Here is a 21,074-nt window from a genome sequence, read left to right as displayed (position 1 = left end):
CTAACATTTATGCACCATTTGGTTTTCTTCTGCAGGGGAAAAGGATGCCATTAAGATGGGTAAACTAAGCAAAATAAACTGATGGAACTTGAGTCCTTGAATAAGCAAAACTATGGTTTTGAATTAAGGTCATTGTCCAGTGTTATTGGCAGCTTTACTTAAATTTTGCTCTGAGTGTTGTAATGTTCAGCAACTAGGAAAATACAATGCTAATTACAGGTCTGATGCTTTCTTCGGCATTTAAGGTATTTTCATTTGCTCAAGGTATCTTTAAACTTACTGCCGATTTCTTACTGTTATGTTGCTCCTTGCATTTCTTTAAAATATAAAGTCGTATCAGTAGCACCATCTAAATGGATAAAGAATGAGTGATGTGTAGTTTTGAGCTGTTGGTATAATCATGCCAGCTAAGAATATTTTCTGATGATGATTTTCAATATAAGAGCCACCAAATGAACCTAGTGGTTCTGGCACATGAAATGTGAATGGTATAATGTTCCCTGAAACCGTATTCGCGGGATTGCCAAAGTCATGCTTTTCAAGAATTTTGTGAACTTAAAGCACTTTAAAGAAATATTTTGAGTTCACAGCAGTGGAGAGTGAATGCCTCTTCTCAAAAAATACATTGGCTACTGTTATAGGTCACCTTTTGCCAACAGTTTCTGCAGGAGATGCCAGTTTGGAGTGGAAACCCAAGAAATGGGTTCAGCGAAGTGCTTTGTCCTGTTCTTGGCTTAAAGCACATGAATAATCCCATTGACTACCCACGCGTGCTTTACTGGGACTGCTCACATAGTGAAAGTTAGGCATGTGTTTAAATAACATGCTTATCTGGGGGCTCCCTGCGTGATGTCTCCTGGCAGAGATTTGATTTTCTTATAGCAGCCATCACATGACCTGTGCAGGGAGCACAGCATGGTCTGCATTAGCCCTGTGGGCCAAAGCAAAAGGCTATTTCTGTGTCCACCCCCAATCCTTTCTGCACTTCTCTGGCAACTAATCAGCTGTTTGCTGCCAGTTGTGCTCTAGTGTTTTTGGCACGCAATCACTCCAACTTACTGCTCATACGAGTATTGAATTGCCTTTGTAAGGCTTTTCCTTGTTTAAGATTGTATATGTGGTTGTTACAACATGAAAAAAAAAGACAGATCATTGCCATAGTTTTCATTTTGGTCAAATTGTGCCCTTTGTGTCAGTAGTCCCACTGAAGTTTATAGAGATGTCAGCAGAGGAGAACAACCATTTTGCAGGTCCAAGCTCACTACTCAGAAGGTCTAAATGGAGTTTTATGCATCTGTTGGCTAATGGAAGCACCATTATTTGTTGGAGAAGCCCTGTAAACAGATAATTTGTAGAAATAGAGCTCTTTCAGCACTCGAGGGAAAAGTTAAATGCTAGGACAGGTTCTTTAACCTGATTATTTCACAACCATTATCTCTGTTGATCCAAAATTGGCTCACTTGGAAAATAGTACAACGTGAGGTTAATAGTACATTTTTTTCCATCTGTCTTCCTCTCCCATCCCCTGCACGCACAAGATAGCAGCAGAAAGCCCTGGAGGCAGCATTTCCCCAGGCTTGAAAAGGGATCAGTCACAGGGAAAATCTGTGCATGGCTGGACCTGAGCTCCAGCACCCTCTGCCTTTTGCATATTTTCTCCTCCAGAAATACAAGCTCAGCAGCATGTTAGCAGACCTAGAGCCTATAGACAAAAGTAAGTCAAGCTGTAGCAGACAGCAGTTAGTCAGTGGCACCAACAAGCCCAGCACTGCAGCTGGTAATCAATGATGCTCCTTCAAAACACAGCGTGTCAAACCTTCAGCTTGCTTTGTACTCATCATGGCTTTTTACCTGCTGTTCAGCCTTTGCTAACAACTTAATGGAGAGGCCTAGGAAACTCCAAACAAAAGGCTGTTAATTGCAACCTAAAAGTAAAATGAAGTAGGTTTTCTGTCAGTTTTAGTAACTCTAGCTGTCAAAGAACTATTATCTTCAGAAACATGTCAAAGAATATTCTTCAATGTATAATCACCTTAAATGGAGTACTTTTTTGATGGAGCTGTGTTTGGGAGAGTGAATGGGGTAACATGTAAGATGAGCAGGTGAAAAATAGTATGAGAGTTTCACTGGGATAAAAACCTGAATGCTTGCACAAATACCACAGAGGCCCTAAAGTATTGCTGTTAACAGGCTGTAACTTCATGTGTGAAATAGGTAAACAAGTACTGTTTTCACAGACTGTTAGTGTATATGCTTTGAACATATTTCTAAGAGTGCTTGAAGTGCTGTAGTTCCAGTATCATAACAATTGTTAGACTTAAACACTGACGAACTAAGGACTAAACTGTTATAAAAGTGTATCAGTAGGCTTTCAGTTGGCACCTGATAAAGTATTTATGAATTAATAGCAAGTTTATTTTTGATGGAATATTCATATCAACAAAAATCCACAGAAAACCAGCATAGGATCTAAATAGCTGATTCATCCCCATGTATAAATAAAATGTTGAATTGACACTCTATTTGTGTAAAGCACAGGGCTGAACAGCAAGGACCTGTGTTGATTTTCTAGCTCCGATAGAGGCTTCTTGCATGATTCTGGGAAATCACTTAGCATCTCTTTTTCTGCAAGCCAGACCCAGTAATGCTTGTCTGCCTTGCAGAGGTAAAGTGGAGACTGAGAAAAAGGGTGGCTGCAAAGCAAGTTAAGAATCTCCTATGAAAAGTCAGAAAAAATGGTTTCGTTTTGATGAAAGTAATCTGGAGTCATTGCATATATGTCTAATAACTGCTGCTTGGTAAGAGTCAACTTAGGAAGTTTTGATAAAGTCATACTTCATTAGACAGTGCTGTGGCATGTTACTACCTTTATTTGGTTCATATCTGCATTTTTCCCGCCTTAGATAAGTAGTAACGTGAAAAGTTCAGTTTTCAAATGAAGGTCAGTTCGAAGAAAAATCTAAATGTTAAAAAATATCTCTTGACTCCCCTGATTCCACAAAATTGATTTGGAAGTCTTTCAAGGATTGACTTTCCTCACTCTAAGCAATTGCTGAGAAACTTTTAATTTGATGACTTTACTGTCCACTTGGATAGTTCTTCACCTAAGCCTGGGGAGTCTGTTACAGAAAGTGACAAGTTTTGAATGACATCTATTCATTAGTACCGAGAGTGACATTTACATTGGAGACTACAAGAACTCTTGCTGACAAAGGAAGAGAATATAAAATTCATGTGACAAAGGCAAACCAATGAGGGATTCAGCTCAGTGGGAATGGTAACATCTACAAAGGTCAGTGGGATGAGATTTAAGTACAGAGGAAGGAGAACAAGGATGGATGAATCCATAGTTCTTATAATGGTCTTTGATCCCCTGTTGTTCTTCCCTGTAGACATTAGTAGAGGAACTGGGTCCATGAACAGTTTTACTATATACTTGCAAGTGATCAGAGGTTGAATTTAGACTCTTTGTGGATTGTAATGAATCCTTTCACTTTGTGTGTGTATATCTTTTTTAATTAAAAAATCTCCACATTGCTGATAGTAATGACTAGTCTCAAGTTATAGTATTTGTTAACTCTCCCCAGGAAAGCTTGCAAGGCATTGAACAGCAAGTGAAACATGCAGACATGTCCAACTATTAACTCGTATTTTTCTGCACTAGAACTGGAGGTAATTTCTTTTCTTTTTCTGTTTAGCACTTTCAGACCATGTTAAAGACTAAGCTGAATGTCCTAACTCTTCGTAAAGAGCCTCTCCCGACAGTGATCTTCCATGAACCAGAAGCCATTGAGCTGTGCACCACAACTCCCCTCATGAAGACCCGGACTCACACTGGATGCAAGGTACTCTGAAGTATAAACTGAAGGATTGAGACCACTGTGGAGGTGTCCCATGTGTTTGTGAGAACCCTAAAGAGCTCAAAGTAACCAACATGGTCACTGCTGTTCTGGAAATTCCATTAACTGCTACTATTACTATAAAGTTTCTGAATCAAAAAAGTCATTGAGCATTTCTGACCAGAAATTTTGGGCTTCAGGAGGAAGAGGTTTGGGTTACACGTCACAATGCAAATTGTGGAGGATTTCTAACAGCCTGTGATGAACACTACTTATTGTAAACACTGACGTTATTTCTGTAAGGGCTAGTGTTGCAGCTTAAAACTCAAGGTTAGTTTGGTTGGGGTTTTTTTCTTTTTTTGTTTGGGGTTTTTAAGATAAAAAAGGAAAAAGGGGGACAGGAGACTTATGTCTTGATCTGGTGAAGCAACAAGATCAATTTGCCCAGTTACATCAAAGCAGAACTTCTGCAAAAGCTATTCCTCTTTTTAAAAGTTTAATGGTGTAAGAGCCTCGAGTGTGTTCTTCTGTGGTAAGAAGCCATATAAAAGTAGGAAACAAATCTGCTCTGTTTGCATCTTTTCTTGAAGTAATTTGCCTTGGTCACAGAGCTCACCTGGCCTTGCAGAGCCATGGGCAGCCTTGAAGATTGAGCTGGGTACCAGTTCGGCCTGTGCTGCCAGTTGGGGCTTGGCAACAGATTCCCCTCACCCAGCCTGGCTGCTAGTTGTAGGGAGTATCCACCTGCCCTTGAGGGTCTTAGTGAAAATGGAGAGAACTAGGCTTCAGACTCTCCTGCTCTGTGAAGTATTAACTCTAGAAGAGCTGTTGCTTGATGCTACATGTACTGGAGAACATCCAAAGTGCAATTAAATATCCTAAACCCCTTCCCTGCCAGTGTGTATGAACAAACGCATGCACACACGCTCTTCCTTGGGGGATCTGGTGTGGGGTTGGAAGAAACTGCTTTCTTCACAAGAAATTGTGTGTTCCCCTGATTCTTTTGGCATACTGTACTTGGGCACCTCCCGGTCTGGCACTTCCTCAGCAAAGTTTCTTCTTGGAAAGTGTCACTTCCCAAGTGTTTAACTCTTTGCCTGTCACAATAGCCAGGAACAGGACTCTGCTGCTGGGTGTTGAAGCAGAGCTGCCCCATGCTGATGCAGAGGAATGCAGGGGAAGTGACTCTAAAATGCTTTGTATGGTAGCTCGCAGCATCCATGGTGATGCTTTTTTTCCTTTATGTTGACATCTAATGAATTTTTAGGGAATATTAACTATGATGAAAATGGTTCACCCCCAGTGAAAGAGGTCAGGCATAATAATGCTTTCTGAAATCAGTTTATCTTTGTGAATGTGTATGGAATTTAAATGAAGCTTTTTATTCAACTTACAGTCCTTCAATTGGAAAAGATGAATTGCAGAGAGATGTTGAACCCCTCAGTGAAGAGAATCTCATTCTATATTTAGATCTCTTTTATTTATTCATTTATTTTTCCTGCAGTATAGCATAGTAGTGCTGACTAGGGAACATCTGCTACCACAACACTCCCGTTTTCCTTCCTGAACAGTTTCTCCTTCTCCCCTCCCCTATAGCTAGTTTACCTCCTGTCAGTGCTGGAGTCTTATGATGGTGGTTTTGGGGTAGTGGCCAGGCCCTCTTCAGGTGATTCAGCTGTTGGGATTTTCAGGACACCCCTTGGGAAGATGATTCCACATGTATGTTGTTCCTGTGGCTAAGAAATCCTCTCCTGCTACTAACTGAAAGGCTTCAATTTTACCCAGTCTCTGTAGTCACAATCTCTTTCTTTTCCCCCTCTTTTTTCCTGACTAAATGTATTCTTCTTACCAGCTGTTTATAGGTAATTAACTTTCCTGTCCTCTTTCCCCTCCGATTATTCGTTTTTTGCTGAGTAATACAATAATAGTGTTGCCATAAAAAAGCTTGAATTTTATAATATGAGTTTTTGCTCTGGGGGGTCTGATCTATTCCTGTTACTCCGGGTGTAAGGGAGGAGATGCTATGATGTTGCTGGTACCACCAGGCCTGTCTGGTTCTGAGACTTGGGCTTTTCAGGCAAGAGCATAGCATCCAGTTACTACTTGCTTTCATGAGTCACGCTCTTTTGATCCTTAATCATTTTATTCCTCTTGACTGAAATCCCTCCAATTTTTCTATGTAATCCCATTAATGAGATAGCATCATTCTTCTGACAGAGGCTCCAGACATGTAATTTTATTGCACAGTTTTAACATAAGCCTCAGCTGGCACCATCTTGTTATGGGAACTTGACGCATGCAATTGCTTTGCTGTTCAGAGGTCTGGGCATTGGTTTTCTGATGTGATTGCTCTTTTACTTGTCCTTTCATCACAAGACAGGCTTCTCTTTTCGCTTTCATTTGCAGTTAGCTGCTGAATCTTGAAGTAACAAAACTTTTTTGCTGAGATCTAATCTCATTTAGTAATTCAATGGGATGGTTTTAAGAATAGCAGGGAAATGTCTAGTTTGAAGTAATCTTGGGGGAACCCCCACCAAATCTGGAAAGTTAAACAATTGAACAAATTCAGAAAGCTTTTCTTTCTTGTCCAATTCCACATCTGATGCAACTTTGTTGCCATCATGGTTTCTAAAATATTTTTCCTTATAGCAGAAGACTTAAAACTTGTTCCTTCTGTAACTGCACATCTACACGTGCCTGCTTGGGTTGCATGTGCTTGTCCTTCCCACCCTTCTAGACTCATGGACATGATTTCCCCAAGTAGGAGAAATGGGTAGTGTTAACACTGATTTGCAGCACAGAGCTTTAGGTGCACACGTTTGGGAGTTTGTGGTGCTGCTTGCTCAGTCAGACAGGTTGACTTGGAAGCTGTAGTTCCCAAAGGGCACCTTCTTGCCCCCCTTGCCCTTCTTTCCCCACCAGCCCTGTTTGCAAAGGGGGAGTGACAGCCATGCACCCTGGGATTGGACTGGTGCTGCCCCATGCAGCAGACAGCCTAAACCAGAGCAGGATTTCTGGGTACAATAAAGTACTCAGCCTCTGTGCTTTTTCCTGGGGTATCATGTGGTTTATTTGAACCATGGTGTACAGTAGCTGAAAGGTAGGTCTCTGGCCCCAGAGGAGCTGCAGCTTCGTGTCCTCCTTCAGCTGAGGATGCTGAGGCAGGGCACTGGGATGCAGTGCCCAGAGAGCTGCCATTTCTCTGGGAAACACGGTTGAGGACCTGTGTGCATCCTGCCTCTTCCCTGCAACAGGCATGGCATTATTGAATGCTGGATCACCAAGGGCTAAGGTTGGCAGCTGCTCTAAGGAATGAAAAAACCCAACTGGCTTATTGTATACCTGTAAATGGCAAGTCTCAGCTTAAGCTAAAGTACCCATTCCTGAGGAAAGACGAAAAAGAGTGAGAATAAATCTTTTCTTAGTAGCTGGACCACACTTTCATTCCCAGGTTCCTGATTTGATTTTATTTTAGTAGAGCATGTTTTCCATTCGGGTATGAGTGTGATTTAAATGTGTGTATATGAAAAAGCATCCATTCTTGTTCAGATCCCAAGGATTTCAATTAGACTGTGGCTGTCCTGCTTGTAGGTTTTTCCTGTCAAATGGGCACTCTTGTGTTTCTGCTGGAAATCTCCTTGTCACTGATCACAACACTAAGTACCGCCACCAGATGGAAATGCAAAATCTGGAGTATCTCTAGAAAATAAGTTAGTCTCTACTCAGAAATACCTGTTTTCTCCATGGCTTTTAACAGATCTTGTTTAAGTTCTGTGTCGTTTATTCTTCCTTAGTGTCCAAATCGGCTTATATTGATTCTAATGTTTCTTGATTTCTGTCCCTTTGAGCCATGGTGGTGGCATGAAGGGAGCTCTCTTTTGCTGTAGCTTTTCCAGGCACTGATACAGTAATGCAAAAGGACAGAGGTTAAAAATGCTGTCTGCAATTTTTAAAGTGGTGTAGTATGTTTACATTTTTTTCCTTTTTATTGAAAGACCCTTCAAAGTGAAGTCAGTACTGAATAATCAGTAGCTCGTCTGGATCAGGCGATCTTATTCCTCCAGTTCCCACCAGTGGACAAGCTTTTCTCGGCAGCCCGGGAGGCTGAGAGGAGCATAACAGTGCAAATAATTGTATTCTTAAGAGTATGCTTTTATGAAATGGCAAAATATATTTTAGTGATACGGTATTTACAGGAATGATACTTGTTGCTTGCCTGTCTTATTGGATTGACTTGATGAGCTTGTTAATTCAGGCTTTGTGGAAGGTATGATGTGGAAACTTCTGTGGTGCATCTTAGATAAGATGGATGAAAGTCTTGTTTAACAGTTTATGTAAATGGCATTTGTGTGGTAATGGTGTTTTAAAACCAAGTCTTGCACATACTGATAGAGATTTAAAAGTAGACAAGAAGTAACATAAATAAATGGAGTTTGGTCTTTCAGAGTAGCTTAATAGCTTCTCACCTGAGGCAAAAAGAAAGTGTTTCCTGTACTAAGCTGGCTGCAGGCTTGTGATGACAGTGGGGCCAAGGCCACAGCTGGGCTTCCATAGCACCAGTGTAGTTTCAGCAGTTGGACACCAAGCTTGACTGGTATAACTCTGGGGCACACCTGATGCTGGTACATGTATGTCAACCTATGAACTGGATTTGGGGTGTTTTCTGGGACAGCTGGGCAGTGCCTAAGAGGACCTGACCTGTGCCTGCACTCCAGCAGCAGCTCTGGCCCTTTCAGCAAAGCCACAGCCTGTTGTCCTTGTTCCTGCTCTTCTTCTGGCTTTGCTGGCTGCTGCCAATAGCTTTCATTTTCCCTTTGTCTCTCTGTCTTTCCTCCATTTTTCTTCTTTTCTGAAAAGTAACTTTCACTATTAGAGACAATTCCATCACCTGTGGGCCCTACTAATCGATCTCCATGCACATGAAATTGTCTCACGTTTTGAGCAACAGGATGTACAGCAGGGTAGCAGAGACTGGAAGTTTGGTCTGCAAGGGAAAAGCTCATACAAGAGCTCATTACAGGATGAATAGAGAGTAATATTGATTGAGATTTAATGATGATCTTTAGAATTACGATGTTTCTCATTGGGATATTTAAAGAAATGAGACATTGTCTTAAAATTGCCCTACTAGGCCTGATTCTAATTCCTCATGTAAGAGAGTCATTTAGGAATAATGTCTTCTCAGATATTACTGACTATTTTTGGTTTTCTGCCTTGTTAAGTTTGATTGCAAAAGCCTTGCAGTAGGACTATCTCTTACCACATACTTGCAAAATACCCCATTTCTACTCTACCCTACATGCCTCTATAGCAAATTTAGTACTGCTGTGTTATTGCTTTTACTGGTCATTGCATTTTTAGAACTTAAAATGTTGTTACTTTTTTCCCCTCTAGACCACACTTTCCCAAGCTGTTTTCTCCAGCATTTCTGGCCTATGCAACTACTTCTACTGGTGTCCCATCCTAATCAGCTCAGCCTTGGCAGTGGCCAAATATATTACCACTTGAGCATTCAGGGGGACAGCATGCTCCCCATCTGCTGGGCCTGGGGGCCCTTCAGCATTCAGAAAATGTCTAAATTGATGAGCCATCCTCCCAGCTTCAAACAGCCCATACAGCATGGCTTTGGTGGTGGCAATTCCAGCCTCATTCCTCTTCCCTTCATTGCTCCCTAACCCCTAAGTTTTTGCTCTGGATTGCTGAAGTGTGGGCGAGTGGCTTCCCTCTGCTGCCCTGTAATTGTGTTACTGCTATGGGTTGGTTCTGTGTGTCTTCACACTGAATCAGACAAAATGCAACAAGAACACTGTCTCTCATGTCAGTACCATGAGACCAAGGTGCTCTTTACTGGTTTTATGTCCTGTTGACTCAAAATGGCTGAAAATGTATCTATAGTCTTTCTGGGATAGTGAAATCCAATGACATAAATGGGTAGTTAAAAGTCTTGTGTTTTCCTTAAATTTCCACAAATAATTTAAAAAGCTTTCTCCCATTGAATGTTTATCGCTCTTTCGGCTACTGAAACCATAGCTGTTTGGAAGCTGCACATAATCTTAAAACCACCTCACTTTATCTTTATAAAACTTAATAAAAGTGCTCTTTTTGCATCCATTGCATGGTCAAGGATGATTGTTTTGAGTGCAGTTGTAAATACAAGTCCCGCTAGCTGCCTGGTCTTCATTACCATTTTGTAGGCCTGTAATATTAAGATGACCATTAAGTTTAATAAAGAAACAAATTAAACAAGTGAGAAAAGCTAATTGTACCATCACTCCCCAGCCTGCTATTTTCCACTGTGTTTAATTTGGGTCAGAAGCACAGAGCTTTATTTCTTCTTGCTTTATTAAAGGCCTTCTAGTGTTATCCTTAAGCATTACTTACTTTGTGTTGTGAACTGAGAGATTGTTTCTCTGCTCCTTTCTCCGCTCATGAAATGAACCAAAAGGACACACATGAACTCTTGCATGGGGCAAAACTTAGCAGCTCCACTATACTTAGATACAGTGCTGGTTGGTCAGAGATGCAGAGGCTTTGATGATGTGTTTTCCAAAGGTGAAGTGCATCAAATGAACTAATAATCCAACAAGTATGCTATATAAAGGTGAAGTATTTTTTTCCCTTTTTATTGATTTAGTATTACAGAAATGAAAGGAAATAAAAAAGATCCATCCTGAAGTTGTGGAAGAATAAACTGCTTGCAGAAATCTTGAAACATGACTTTATTGGCTGAATCTTGTTCTAACATTGAAAATGGAGAGTTGCATGTGCTCATTTCTGTTTCAAAACATGCCCATATGGTAAGGTCCTGCCCTGTACCTATGAAGCTGCTGAGAGTTTTGCTGTGGGCTCCACTGTTAGCAAGGTGGGATGACCTGTGCAGGACAGCAGCAGCCCTCAGGCAGCACTCACTGCAGGGTGTTTGACACTGGATGCTCTCAGCTTAAGAAAGAGTCTCTCTTGCATATGATTTTTTTAATTACATGCATGGAAAACCCATTTATGTCGGTGAGAATTTATACTTTAAATGGGTGCAGAGGATCTAATAGAAACACGAAGGATAAATGCAAGTGCAGAAGGTTGTTAAAGCATTGTAATGCTTCATTTCCTGATGTCCAGGAGTCTTAGGTGGAGAATATAAATTGGGTAAATGTCGGGGTCCCTTCCTGCCTGCCATGTGGCCCTGGGAGAGGGGCCCTGGGGGGTAGACACGGTGTTTCCCTGCCCCTGCTCAGCCTCATTCCCCAATGGTTGTTTTGTGTTTCCCTGCGCGGGCAGAAGGACCCTCGGGTCCCGTGATTGCTGCAGTTCCTGGGCAGATCCCAGCCATGCGGCTGGAGAAATAAACATCTCTGAAACATCTATCAAGAATCGGTCCATAGCTATTTCTTTTCCACGGGCCTCGTTGTCTGATACACGTGTTGCAGTATCCCTGCTGTAACAAATGGTGGATAATGTGAGCAGAACAATCCCCGATCCCTAAGGACAGTGACTGATTTGTGAGTAAACTCTGGATTTCTCTTCTTGTATTTGTTTTGCTGTTCCATCTCTATACTATGGAGGAACCGTGGAAAGACTCTCAGCTCTCAGAGCCGCATATGAACATTTATCTTAAACTTGAAAAGATTCTTGAACAACGATTTGTAAATTTTAGTTTAATTCAAGCTCAAAAGGAACTGAAACATTTCCTGGCATGGTTGTTTAAGAACTTTTTCTACGTTTCTTGGGATTTGATTCTTACCAAAGACTTTTGGAAGACCGTTTGGACACAGTTAATTTCTGAGTCAAAATACATGCCGATGGAGAATATTTTCGTGAATATTATTTAATTACCGAGACTGTTGAACAATTTCAGATGTGTCCTGGAGAAGTTAAAACTGCTTCAGGGACCGTGTGGCCTCGCCCACGTGGACCGAGCGCTCTCTGAGCAGCAGCAAGGCAGTTCCCACGTGCAGGTGGAGCGACGTGAGCTGCAGTGTCGGCAGCTCAGCGAGGCGCGGCGGGAGCAGGGTGACCCAGCAGCAGTGGGAGCAGGGTGACAAAGCAGCAGTGGGAGCAGGGTGACCCAGCAGTGCCCGCCCGGCCCCGCGCAGCGCGTGGTGGAGCGAGCCCCGTGAACACCCGACCGAGAGGGGCGGCGCGCAGGCAGCAGCTGGCGGTGGTGGCTGGCAGCAGAGTGGAGCCTGCGCCCAGCCGAAATGAGTGCTGGAGCAGGGCGCGGGAGGTCGTCACTCGGGGGCCCGGCTGAGACGTGGGTGCAGCCCCAGGCAGTGGCAGTGCAGCTGAGAGCAGAGGCGGCAGCGCACGGGGAGCTGAGTGGCCCAGCCCGGCCCGCGCGACCCCGGGAAGAGCGCGCAGGCACGAGCAGCCCACACGGCCCCAGCAACCCTGGCAATTCCAACACGGGAGCGAGCGAAAACAAAAGAGAAAGCAAAAACGCAGCGAGACAGAAAACAGCAGCCACTTGGAAAAAGGAAATAATCATCATAGCTAAGGTTTTAGGAATAGTAAAATGGTCTAATGTTAAACAAAGTTACAGTTTTATAACGAGATTTGACAACCAAGAAGACATACTTGTTCATAGAACTGCTATTAAAAAGAATAACCCTGAAAAATACATCCCAAGTTTAGAAGATGGAGAAGTAGTAGAGTTCAAAATTGTGCAAGGTAGGAAAGGGTTGCAAGCAGCAGAGATCACTGGGCATGATGGTGTTTCTGTAAAAGGCAGTATATATGCTAAAAATCGTAGTCATGATAGACAATATCTCCATTATAAGCCCCCCTACAGTCTCCCTTTCCTAATCCCACCTTCCCCTTTTACCCTATGTCCTATTACCCCCAGTGTATTCCCAATCCGTTTTTTCATCCGTGGTTTTCCTCACAAAACCATGCCTTTGCCAATTGTTTCCCCAAAAATCCCTTTCCAGTGCTGAGTGGGGGATGAAGAGGAGGAGGGAAGAAATTAACTATTGTTGTTTAGAGTTCCAATAGGTACAAATGGAAGAAACCCTCTCCTGCCTCAGTCTCCCCACAAAGCATGCTCCTGTCTCCCTTCTGTCAGCCTTAAGATGTTCCAGAGAATCTGTTTGGACATTTAAAGACTCAGGAGGGTGGCTTGTTTTGTTTTGAAACTGTTCTTGTTATGTTTATCCAGTTGTTTTCAATGTTAAGTTTTAAATCTCTTTTTGTTAAAAATAAACGGGTGAAATGTCGGGGTTTGTCCCCCCTGCCATGGAGCCCTGGGAGAGGGGCCCTGGGGGGGAGGCACGGTGTTTCCCTGCCCCTGCTCAGCCTCGTTCCCCATTGGTTGTTTTGTGTTTCCCTGCGCGGGCAGAAGGACCCTCGGGTCCCGTGATTGAGCAGTTCCTGGGCAGATCCTGGCCATGCGGCTGGAGAAATAAACATCTCTGAAACATCTATCAAGAATCAGTCCATATATATTTCTTTTCCACGGGCCTCGTTGTCTGATACACGTGTTGCAGTATCCCCACTGTAACAGGTAAAGCAATTGAATTAATCTTTAACTGAGCCTACTTTAAATAGTATCTTGTGCAGTTCACTTTTGCTGTGTTGGATGTATTTTGGCATAACTTTATTTGCTTACTGGTAAAGTGGCATTGTAAGAATAATGTATACCGAGAGCAGTGGAAGTTATGTCTTATGTCCTGTCAGATATATTGGTGGTATTTGTTTTTTCCTTAGCATTTGCACTGGTGACATTTTTCAAGCCATGGTTCAAGTAAAGGGCATCTTGTTATTCAGGAAGTTCTTACATCCCATCTAAAAATGGTCATACATTGCAGTCAGCTTCATATTTCTGCCTTAGCTACCTTCATAGAAGAAAGTATATGTCTGTTTTCTGCATATGGTGGAGCAACCTTGCTCTGAATACGTGTATATTAATTAAAGGAAATAAGCTTTACCTACTTCAGTTTTCTTTTGGATTTTCATTTAAGAAGTGTGTCTCAAATAATTTTAAAGAGCTCCATAAAAAGAATAAGAGTGCTACCTTGGGAGGAGAGCACTGGTGACAGGGAGGATTTCTGGGAGCTGCCCTGCGTGTTTGTGGCCAGCAAAGGGCTGGAAATACACTGGGTGCAGGGCCTTCTCCCTGTGGTTCCCCTTGGGTTTGCTTCCAGAGGGAGAGTATATTGTCAGGAAGATCAGGGAGTGAGTTGGGTTTCATAGAGATGTGTGAAAATATGCTGAAAGTAGTTGCATGTGTGTGCACACTCCCAGGAGGACTGGAGGACTGTTGTCCCTACTTGTTGGGCTGCGTGGGAAGGCTTCCAATTGCTGTGGACCATGCAGACAGACTGGGCATTTGGGAAGAGAGGTCCCCCTGCCCCAGTGCTGACAATTTGCATTGAGGGGGTCTCCTCAGTTCCTTGGAGCGAGGCTCAGGGTCCCAGACTTTGTCTGTGGAGAGACCTGTTCCCAGCACTGCTTTGTCTTGCGTGAAGAAATAGGAGCAGAAAGGTTGCACCAGGTAAGCCACACTTTGCTCATTGTATGTATGTCCAAGCCCATCTTCTTTGGCAGTAGACTGCAGAAAATCCTGAACAATAAAATCCCCTTGAAAATGCAAGGGTATAAAAAATCACAGCATCCATTGGCATGTTATCCTTTGCTTCTCCTCTTGGTGGATGTATTTTATCACTTGCACAACCACTGTGTACATTACATTTCTTCTTACTGCTGTAGTTCTGCCCTTGCAGTGGATGCATTGGGTCCCAGTGAAGAAAGTGGGTGACAATGCATGATATGGAGCCTGGGAAAATGTTTTTAACTTAAACAGAAATCCCTTTGGTTGGAATCTAGCACTTCCTTTGGCTTCAGAGCTTTGACGTTATTAGTTGCCTTTGATTCAACAAAAGCTTGAATTGGAAGTCATCGGCCCTTGATTTTGTTAGCAAATGGTATTTATCACCAGAAGTCATCTAAATCAAACCTCTTAGTGTAAAACAAGGCACTAAACAGTTTATATTTCATTTAGTTATGGAAGAGATAGTGATTGGCATTCAAAGAGCACTGTGTAAAATGCCAACATACAGGAATTAAAAATGCTCTCTGTGGCTTGATTAGGAGCAAGCACTCTCTGTTCCTAAATTTCTACCCTTGCTGTAAAAGCAACTGGGAAACTTGTGAGGTACTGGGGAGGCCAGACGCTGTGTGCAGGTGAATGCTCAGTCACTCTTTACTGTGTATGATTTGTACTTCTCTAGTATTTCTGAACCAGGAAGATGCCCAAACCCCTTCTAAAACAACTTTGTTGTCCCCTGCTGTTCAGTTGCCCTTCTCTGCCAGCAGCTCTGTTTGCAGAAGTTAGATCAGCTCACCAGAGCTTGGGGAAAAGGCTATGTGGGCACAGTGTAGTGGATAAAATACACAAGGGGAAAACTGGAACAGATGATGAGAATTAAAATGCATACTTCTATTAAGTAGTAATGCATTGAATGAAGGTACTAAAAAGCAATATATATAAATGAAATTCCTTTGATATACAAAGCTCCACAGAATACTTCTGTATCTTGAAACACAAATACAAGTTTTTTGTCAGTTTTAGAAATACCACTTTTCAGGGTACTTGGAGCTGTTGTTTAATTATAGCTGTCTTTGTAGGAGATAACGTACCAAAATAGTTTTCTCTGAAAGAATATTTAAATATTCAAAACCAATTTAATCTCTCTACAGCAGGAAATATTTAAATTTTGAAATTCCAAATTTACAGAATACTTTAGGAGATAATCTTCAATTACACATATATACAATGTCATATAGCTTATGCCAGTAAGTTCCAGCTTTTGCAATCTGGCACAAAGCCAGGACACCAGTGTGAAGCACAGTGGCAATTGCAAGGTCCTAGATAGCTACAGAAGTGTCAGGGTATTTATTTTTTATGCTGTAGAAAATATTGTACTCATTGCAATTGTTCAGGCAAAGCCTTCTGGTCAGAGGAGCTAATTGCTTCCATAATAATTAAAGTTCAAATATCTAAGACCTAATAGCTTTAGACATATAAAAATTAAAATGAGATTGAAATTTATTATGTTGGTTATGCTGAGCAGATGCTGCAGTCACTGTCAATTGTTTCGTTCTAGTGTGTCCTTGAGAAATATTTCCATCTTTGTGCGGCTATTGCAACGTAAGGATGGAGCTGTGGTTTGTGTTGCTGAAGAACACAGGAAGCTGCTGTTTCTTCATGGCCCTAGGGGCATTAGGGACCCTGCTGTGAGCTGGCTCTCGGGAGGAGGAGGCACCCTTCCTTCATAGCACATGAAGTTATTCTTTAACAGAATCAAAAAACTTCTGGTTCTGCGGTTATTGCTCCCTCATATTGTTGCAATGGGCACCTCCCCACTCACGAGCATGAAATGTGCTGGGAGAAGGTGTTGGCAGATCTTTTCAGATGTGCTTTTTCACAACAAAGGCATGTGCGCTTATTCTGTGAAGGTATTCTGTGTGGCTCTTCCCCTGAAGCCATGTATATTGTTTCTTTGATTTCCATTAGAATACTGCAAAATTTGCATTTGGCACTGGGTACCCACTGCTCACACTAGTTTGAGCCAACATGAGCCATCTTGGGAATTTGTAATCTCTGCTTACAGCTGTACTATGCCCAACCCAGCACTACTTATTTTGGGGCCTCTGTGCTGAAAGCTTCCCACTGGAGCAAATGACATTGGCAAGCAAGCAGGCTGAAACTGGATTACAGATCCATTCTCCTGCAGATGAGGTACCAGTGGCCATGTCTGTAGGTGCACAGGCTGCCCGAAGGTAGATTAATGTTGCAATCCAAAATGCTTTATGTCATAAGAGAAAAGAAGGTCCTTTGTGCCACCTCTGTTTCTATTAGTTCCAGAAGTAATCCTGTTCTCCTTTTACTATTGCAGTATAGTATGCAATGCAGTGTGATGTGTAAATACATTAGCTCAGAAGAGAAAGAAATTTTTCCATTCCAGGATTTGGATGTCAGTGTCTGAGACTAATAACATCTTTTATTAATTTCATTAAAAGATTTTTTTCTTTGCGTAGTTAATTAGAGGTTCATAACAATAACCATCACAATGCTTCCGGGCAACTTTAAGGCCTGATGCATGTTATCTGTTGCTGATCAATTACCTTTATTGTAAACTATTGTGAATATTTTACTTCAGGCTGATGGGTAATTCAGTAAGCTTTCTTCTCTGAGGCTCTAGATTGTACAGGGATAACAGGTGCAACAGAAGTATGAGGGTGTTTTGTTTGCTTGTTTATTTTTTCTCTAAGAAAGAGAGAAAGGAGACAGATGAAGTTTAAAATTTACAGTCTGTTTTGGAAAATGAGTAAGTACTCCTAGGTTAAGAACCTCCCTTGTATTACTAACCCAAGAATCTCTGGCATTCACCTATAGTCATTTCACAGCAAGATCCTATTAAATGATACATACTGCCACAGAAGTAAGATACTGAATTTCACAGCAATGTAAATTTGGAATTAAGTTTATCACGTTTTATCAATGAATGAAAAACTAATGTTGAATTGGTAGTGCCTTGTTAACTTTGCTGGAACGGAATATCCACCAAGGGTCTGGTCCATCCCTTTTTGGAAACTGATGTTTATTGTCTGTTAGATATTAGGGTTGCTTTCTGAGTGCTAGAGCATAGCACACTGAGGAAAAAGAATTACTGAGTTAATCAGCTAGGCCATGATGACATGATCTTTTGATTAAAGTGCTCTCAAGATTTAAATGGCATGGCAGTGACCTGCACTTTATAATCCCAAAGCTGAGATGTAGATAACCTTACTTTTAATAGATATCCATACACAAACATTTAAAGTAGAAGGAAACTAACTGAAATGAGCAAATTTTGGAAGATGAGCAAGTCAAAAGTGTCTTTATAATGGTACTTTATAAAGTTCACTGAAGATTCATTGAACTGTTTGCTGAGAAAGATTTGTCAGTGAGTAGTTATTTGATGGGATTTTTTTCATCCTTGGGGACTTGTTTTATTTCAGTGTTTGTTGTGGGTTCACCTATACCCCAATTTATTTTTCAAAAGGGGGGAAAGCAAGTTTCAAGTCAGAAACAGATTTAAATTAATTTCTCCAAGATTAGAGAAATATTTTCCTAAAGACTGGTACTGTTGAGTACTAAATTGGGAGAGATGAAAAGGAAAATAGAAAATGAGATAAAGTAAGATGATATATCTGTGTTGTGATTATTTTGAGAATGTCACTGAAGTTGATTCTGAGTCTCTGGAACAGGATGAGCAGAAAACAAACTGGTTTTAGTTCTTTATGGAAGCCACTTTTTGGACTGAATTATCTGTAGGCTGGGAGTAATTCCCCTGTGCTGATATCTGACACATTCTTACAAATAGTGCAATAATACACTTCAGCTTTGTCAGCTGTTTGTAACCACAGTGGCCAGAATCCCCGTGGGAATTATCATTAATGGGATGCAGTTTTTGGGTTGGCTTTGCTATGGTATAAATTGGCATACTTGTTTTGACTGAACTGCCATGCTAAGTTAAGAATCTGGCGTTCTAGTTTGACATGTGGCTTGAAGTTCCTATTGATTGAAAGCAGTCTGTTAATAAAATCAAAGTAATTGAATACAGCCTATGGGAACCAGTGCTGTTTGTCATTTTTTATTAGGCAGAAATGTTAAAAATATTAAGTAATTCTTGAAATGGTTTTTATGAAACAACGTAATAGTAATTTAAAGTAAGGTGTGTTTTCACCCCAGAGCTTTGCCTTGAGTTGCATTTGCAGGCCTTCATACAAGGCCAAATAAATTGTGTCACTCTGCATTCCCAAATGGGAAAAATAATACACATCTAAGAAATATATTGTGTATGTAATTTAAGTTTGGAACAGTTTACAGTACTTTCTTATAGTGAGGATAAACTGAATGACTTTAATTACCAGTGACTTACTGATGAACTGCTCTAAGGTTTTTGTTCTGCAGGACTTTCCTTATCTGTGTATATAGGGTTTTGTTCAATGTTATCAGTTTTATGCAGACAGTGTGTATCTTCAGGGTGGCACTTGTCCCAAAGCAAGGGACTGGTGTATGGCTATTGCTGTAGCTGTGCTCTGAAGGGGGTTTAACGTGGATTTTGGCTGGTGTGGGAGGCACATCTCTATAGACAGCCCCATGCCGTGGTGCCTGTGCATGTCTGTGCATCCCAGCTCCTGGCCCTTCCACCAAGTGAGCTCAGGGACCATGAATGGCACCCCAGCAGCATTACTTGGCAGGGTGGTGCCTCTCGTAGAGCTTCTTTGAGTGGTTACAGCCCCCAAGGAACTCGCTGGCCTGACTGCCCACCCAGCCCCAACTCCCTGGGCATGACTGCCGCTGCCTCATGCTGCTGTGGTGCTCTTGGGCATGAATGCTCTTGGGCATGTTTACCTAAGGTGCAAATGTGGCCTTTTAAAAATTGTTTTGTTTGTAAACAAAGTAAAAGATGTAAAAGATGGGCAGGAAAACACATGGTGGGGTTTCTGTGTCCTGGTCCTCCTGCTCAGCAGCTGCAGTTGTGTCAACTTTTCAGGCTCTGTGTGTGGTACTGTCACAAACAAGTGAGCTAGGGTTAAATAGGTAAATAAACAAATAGGAATTGATCAGGCCACGGATTTGGGATATCTGTGTGCCTCCCTGGGATGCTCACTACACCTGTTGGGGTGGGGCTGCCCCAGGCCCAGCATTGCTGTCACCTCCCAGAGCTGTTCCCTAGGTTCTGCCTCAGGGCTGTAGTGGGGCTATCTGCTGTTCCTTGGTGGCTGCTGGCCATGTTGAGTGGAGCAGGGATGTTTTAAAGTGTTCTCTACATTCAAGTGACTCCATCCTTTAGGGCCAGGTGGCCCCTGCTGCTGTCTGGGTATGGAGGAGAGTGAGGACATGTCTGGCTTTGTCCTGGGCCTCAAGGGCCCTTGCTGGCCACTGCTCTCTGACTCAGCGTTCTGACCCTGGCCCTGGCTGTAACCCCCAGCCAGGGGCCAGGGCCAGTATGGGACAAGTCCCAAGGGTCCCGTGTATACTCCCAGATATCTCAGGATCCCTGAAATGGGCAACTGCCTGTGCCTGCGGGCTATGGGGTGAACACCTGCAGCTTTTCTGAGCCTTTGTCATGTTGATAACTTAAGCCAACAGCCATAAGCCCTTCCTAAGTAAGCAAAAGCTCTCTGGTGTGACTTTGGGTGGAGAGATGGCCAGAGCAACCATCCCATTCCTTAGATCCTCCTTCTTGTCCCTTTTAAGGACACTTGCATGTGACAATAGGCCTGAAAACAGACATGGGTGACTTGTGGCCCTTTGAAATATTCTCAATAAATGTTTATGCAGTGGGAATTAAATTCCTATCATTTTGGAGAAGAGGGTTGCAATTTGAGTCCTTCCCTGTGGCACTAGAGTACTCTCAGAGAGTCTAGTGTGCAACCAGAGAAGTTTAGGTAATTTATCCCCTGGACTTGGTAGCGTGAGCCTTGTGAACTATCACGAGGCACTCTTGCTGTCTCTTTGGATTTGTTAGTGTGCCCTCATTTTGCAGTCGAGTCCTCATGTTCTGCCTGTGGCTCAGCTGCATGATGGAGGCCTTGCTGGGGAGGATGAAGAGCAGGGAGGGAGGAACAAGCTTGGGATGGTCAAGAGCCCTGCTTGATGTTTGCACTGCCAGGCAAATGGCCAAAGGAGGGGCATCTTTCAGTTAAATGTGATAATATTGCAACACATTTCATAGGATTATTTTTATTCAGGTAGCTCCCCAGTAAGGTAGTGAATTTTATTTTGAAGTGAGACATGGAGACAATGATTATAGAGATCTTTGCATGATTTTCCCCCCATCTTTGAATTAGATTGCATGTTTGTTCTCCACTAGCAATTACCTTCATGTCAGTATAAGTACAAGAGGTTATAGAGGTTCATGTTGTTTCTCACATTGTAGCAGCTTTCTGCATACCAAGCCCTTTGCCCGTTTGACTACATGAAAAACTATAAATGTGTCAAACAGGAAGATTTAAGTAAGTGCTGTTAAGGTCCCAGACACTCATTCCACAGCTTCAGTTTCTTAAGAGCTGTCTGAGCTTTACTTTACATGGAGCCACACAGTCATGCTGACTGAAGTCCTGCTAATTATTTTGGAGACATTTTTGTATGATGTGTCTTGAGAAAAGAGTCTGAGCATCTGTGAAACAGATGAAGTAAAAATTCCTCTGGCGTCTATCAGCAAACATAAGCAGGTGGAGCATTTCCAA

The 21,074-nt window shown here is 42.2% G+C and overlaps 1 protein-coding gene across 3 annotated transcripts in view; it reads left to right on the top strand.

Moving 5' to 3' along the window:
* The window catches only part of PID1 (phosphotyrosine interaction domain containing 1), an 89,187-nt gene that overhangs the window by 29,875 nt on the left and 38,238 nt on the right, over window positions 1–21,074 (top strand). For all 3 annotated transcript variants that reach the window (XM_048314788.1, XM_048314790.1, XM_048314789.1), the window contains exon 2: window positions 3,699–3,845. In XM_048314788.1, the coding sequence (XP_048170745.1) occupies window positions 3,699–3,845 (147 nt within the window). The remainder of the gene's footprint in view (window positions 1–3,698; window positions 3,846–21,074) is intronic.

Source organism: Corvus hawaiiensis, chromosome 10 (assembly GCF_020740725.1).
Source record: "Corvus hawaiiensis isolate bCorHaw1 chromosome 10, bCorHaw1.pri.cur, whole genome shotgun sequence".
Lineage (NCBI taxonomy): Eukaryota > Metazoa > Chordata > Aves > Passeriformes > Corvidae > Corvus > Corvus hawaiiensis.
The sequence above is the reverse complement of the archived record's forward strand: the minus strand, read 5'-3'. Positions and strand labels throughout refer to the sequence as shown.